At 41.8% G+C, this 4731-nt stretch overlaps 1 protein-coding gene across 1 annotated transcript; it reads left to right on the forward strand.

The window, feature by feature from the left end:
• Window positions 1-3016: 3016 nt before the first annotated feature.
• On the forward strand, window positions 3017-4458 carry ARGFX (arginine-fifty homeobox). The gene is given in 2 exon segments (XM_066347810.1): window positions 3017-3190; window positions 3961-4458. Coding segments are annotated over 2 exon segments (672 nt in total).
• Window positions 4459-4731: the final 273 nt, after the last annotated feature.

Consider the following 4731-nt stretch of genomic DNA (forward strand, 5'->3'; position numbering starts at 1 on the left):
TAATCACATTTCTAGCCCTGGCTGGTTGGCTCAGTGGTAGGGCGTCGGCCTGGCGTGCAGGAGTCCAGGGTTCGATTTCCGGCCAGGGCACAGGAGAAGCACCCATCTGCTTCTCCACCCCTCCCCCTCTCCTTCCTCTCTGTCTCTCTCTTCCCCTCCCGCAGCCAAGGCTCCATTGGAGCAAAGTTGGCCCGGGCGCTGAGGATGGCTCTGTGGCCTCTGCCTCAGGCGCTAGAATGGCTCTGGTTGCAACAGAGCGACGCATCAGATAGGCAGAGCATCGCCCCCTGGTGGGCATGCCGGGTGGATCCCGGTTGGGTGCATGCGGGAGTCTGTCTGACTACTTCCCCGTTTCCAATTTCAGAAAAATAACAAAAACAAAAAAGAATAATCACATTTCCAGAAAAGTACACTTTATAAGCAAAGTACTATTAAACATAAATGATTCATTGATTAACAATCTCTACTCTACTTCCTCCAACCACTCACATTGGTGATCATAGTTCTTGCTCAGAACAGTTCTGTCTCATGGTAGATCCATCTCCTTTTGGAAAAAATAATTGCTGAAGATTATCTCTTATTTACTTATCTTTAACATTTTACTATATAGAAAATTTCTAATATAAACAAAAACTGAATAATGTAATGAATTCCTATGAGTCTATCACTTAGTCTTAGCAAATATGTATCTCATTTAGCATAATGTTTTTGAGGTTCATCCACATTGTAAAAAATATCAGTAACCCATTCCTTTGGTTACTGAATGTTATACTGTATGGATAGACCACATTTATTAAATATGGATGGAACAAGAAGATCTGGATTGCTACCAGTTTGGGGCTATTATAAACAATGCTGTTATGATATATGTCTATCCTTACATGGATAAATGTTCTTATTTCTCTTGGGTGGATTCCTAGAAGTGGAGTCACTGGATCATATAAGTTTGTGGCAACCTTTTAAAGGAACTGCCAAACTGTTTTCCAAAGTTGCTATGTAATTTTATAGTCCCCCTAGCAATTTCCAATTGCTGTGTGAGAGTTTCAATTTTCCACATTCCTCCTAATGACCATTTATATAACTTCTCTTGGTGAAATGCCACTCAAATGTTTTAATTAGTAATTTTGTATTGGTTTGTTTTATTTTAGATAGAGAGAGAGAGAGAGAGAGAGAGAGAGAGAGGAAGGAGGGGAGGAGAGAGATGAAAGCATCAGTTTGTAATTGCTTCACTTTAGTTGTTTATTGATTGCTTTTTGTATGTGCCTTGACCAGGGGGCTCAAGCCAAGCCAGTGACCCCTTGCTCAAACTAGCAATCTTGGGCTCAAGCTAGCAACTTTGGGATCATGTTGATCCCTGCACTCAAGCCAGTGACCCCGCATTCAAACTGGCAAGCCAACACTCTAGCCAGAAACCTTAAGGTTTCTAACCAGGGCCCTCGGCATCCCAGGCTGATGCTCAATCCACTGTGCCACCACTAGTCTGGCTATTTTATTTTCTTGAGAGAGGGAGATGAGAAGCATCAACTCATAGTTGCTTAACTTTGTTTATTGATTGCTTCTCATACATGCCTTGGTGAAGGAGGGGGGACTCAAACCAAGCTTGTGACCCCTTGCTCAAGCCAGTGAACTTTTGGCACAAGCCGGTGATCTTGGGATTAGCAACCGCATGCTCAAGTTTGAGTCTATGTTTATTTGAAATAGTATCTCCTAGTAAGACTAACAATTTTTTGCACTTTAGCTTCATGCTCATACTTTGCTGTAACAACCAGTCTCTTTTGACAAGTCCTGTGTTTTTAAATGATTCTTAGAGCTATCTTACATTTAGGCCCTGGCTGGTTATCTAAATGGTTAGAATGTCATCCCAAAACTCCAAGGTTGCCGGTTCAAACCACAGTCAGAGCACATATGAGTGCAATAACAAATGAATGCTTCGCTTTCTCTCTCTTCCTTCTTCTCTGTCTCTCTAAAATCAATAAAGAAAGAAAAATCTACATTTAATATGTGATTATGTTAAATACATTTTATATAGGTTATTTGTATATACAGGGTGGGATAAAAGTAGGTTTACAATTGTGAATATGTAAAACAGAGTGTATTCTTGTTGTTATTATTTATTGTTATTTTCCATACAAACAACTGTAAACTTATTTTTGGTCCACCTTGTATGTTTATAAGTGACACCGATGCAGAGGAAAATAGCAGGAAATCATCAAGGGTTATGAACAGAATTCCTAAAACATAAGCAGGTATACACCAGAAAATTCAGCAGACTATTCTGAAAAAGGCAGGCAAGTAAAGATGGTTCAGACACGCAAAGTGAAAAGAACCTCCCACCAGCGGACCTGCACTAAAGGATATGATAACGCCATCCGTCAGGCAGAGGGAAAATGTACATCTGATCAAGGGTTTGTATCTGGAATACAAAACACTTACATCTCAAAAATTAGAAGACAAATATTCTAATTAAAAATCTTTTAATACAAGTTAGCCTGACTGGTGGTGGTAACAATAGTTAACAAAACTATACAGGTTTTGGGTGCATAATTCCAGAACACATCATCTGTACAATGTATTGTGTGTTCACCCCACCAGTCGAAGACTCTGTCCATCACCATATATCACCCCCATACACTACTCCACCTCCCCCCAAGCCCTGTCTCATTTCATGAAACAAAGTGTGAAACAGAAGAGCAAAGGCATTTTCCATTGTCCTGAGGTTAAAGTAACATATATAGACCGAGTACATATGAAAAAGGATTTTCTGGTTTTCGTGCAGGGCAAACTGAAACTCAAAGGCGTCAGTTGCTGGATAAATTAAAGGTAACATTTCTTAGCAGAGAAAAACTAACTCTCAGAAAACAGGATAAAGCACTGTTACATAGGGCTCAGCCTCTGAGTTAAGAACTGGGATCTGTATCTGTTCAATTCCAAGCCTGATTGGAAGACAGTCATGAGAGATTCATGGCTATGGTTTTGGGGGGTGGTTTTGGGGAGAGGAGATAGTGTTCATGTAACCATGCCATCTCCTCACTGCTCTACAGCAACATGGAAGAAGCATCAAAAACGCACCTCGTTAAAGCATGTGCAGCATGAACAGTTGGAGGCTGTCTTTAGCCACACGATGTTTCCAGATAAAAATCTCCAGAAGGAACTTGCTTTGAAACTCAACCTACCGGAGTCAACAATAAAGGTCTGTCTGATCCTCTGAGATATGCTTAGTATCTCCTTCCCAACCTTTTTCTACTATTCAGCCTGGGCATTCCCTTCATAACACTATAATAATAATGTTGCATTTATTGAGTGCCTACTATGTGCTAGTATTGAACTAGGCCCATTGCATATATTGGCCCCACTCTCATCAAGTTTAAAAGAAATGGAAAACTAAGGTTCAGGGGCAAACTGACTGGATCACAGAGTCAATGAGTAGTGTAACTGGAATTTGAGCTCCAGAGGTCTTATACTACAGACCACAAATACAGGAAGGACTTTCATCCGGACATACTCCTTCCTTGGGGTCTTCTCAAGAAAAACCCTGCAATCTATTCACTAATAACAAACAAATAACTGCTCTCAACCTCTGAGTCTGCTAAGGCCCTCAGATTTTGGGGCAGGATTCTTTACTACTCGAGAGCCCTTCTAAATAAAACTTTATTTCAAATTCCCTACCTCCTAGTTCCCTGAAGCAGCTTCCCTTCTCTAGAGTTCAGGACCCTTTCCCTGAACCCCCAACACAAACTCTGAACATCCCTCCCTTTCTTTCCTTTTTCTTTCTCTGGGATTCTGGTCCCTCCCTGTCACCCCTGTTGACGCCACTTATGCCCACTCTGCTCTCAGAACTCAGGGCCATGGTGACTTGGAAAGAAGATGTGAGGGTTGTTGTGATATGGCTTTTTTTTACCCAGAGAAGCTTCAAACTCCTCCATTAACAGACCATAATCTTCCCTCTTCCCCAACTCCCAGTCTTGGTTCGGGAACCGACGAGTCAAAATGAAGAAGCAGCAGCAGCAGCAGCTACTATTAAAGCGACCAAATCAGATTCTTCCAGCCAAGAATGTGCCCACCTCACCCACAACATCAACCAGCCCTTATTCTTATTTTCCTATTGTTTCAGATCTCTATAGCTCCCTTCCACCTCAGCCCTTAGGCCCTTCAAGCTTGGCATGGGACTCTGTCATCACTGAGAGTCCCACAAGTGATGTCCACATGCAAGACCCTCAGTTGGAGAGTCTGGTGGCCACAGTTCCTACTTTGTTCCCTGATGCCTATGACATAGAGCAAATCATGGAACTGTACAGTTTTCCTGATGAGGATGAAACCTCCAACTCATTCCACTCTCTAGATCAGTATCTCTCACCCACAGGCCCCAGCTAGAAAGAAAAGGGTTCTTCTCTTAGTATCTTTGCTGATGCAACTTTAGGTTTATCATTTAGGCAAACCTCACTCAGTATGACAAGCTGAGGCCTTTCAGCCTACAATCTAAGAAACAGCCTGGAGGCCTTGGCTGGGTAGCTCAGTTGGTTGGAGTATTGCCCTGATATGCCAAGGTTACAGGTTTGATTCCTGGTCAGGGCACATACAAGAATCAACTAATGAATGCATAAATAAGCAAAACAAATCGATCGCTCTCTCTCCTTCCTATCCCTCTCTAAAATCAATTTTTAAAAAATTAAGTAACAACCTGGAATTCCAGAACCACGATAGTATGTTAGACTTTGGATTTCTCTGATCAAA

The sequence above is a fragment of the Saccopteryx leptura genome, chromosome 8, assembly GCF_036850995.1.
Source record: "Saccopteryx leptura isolate mSacLep1 chromosome 8, mSacLep1_pri_phased_curated, whole genome shotgun sequence".
NCBI lineage: Eukaryota > Metazoa > Chordata > Mammalia > Chiroptera > Emballonuridae > Saccopteryx > Saccopteryx leptura.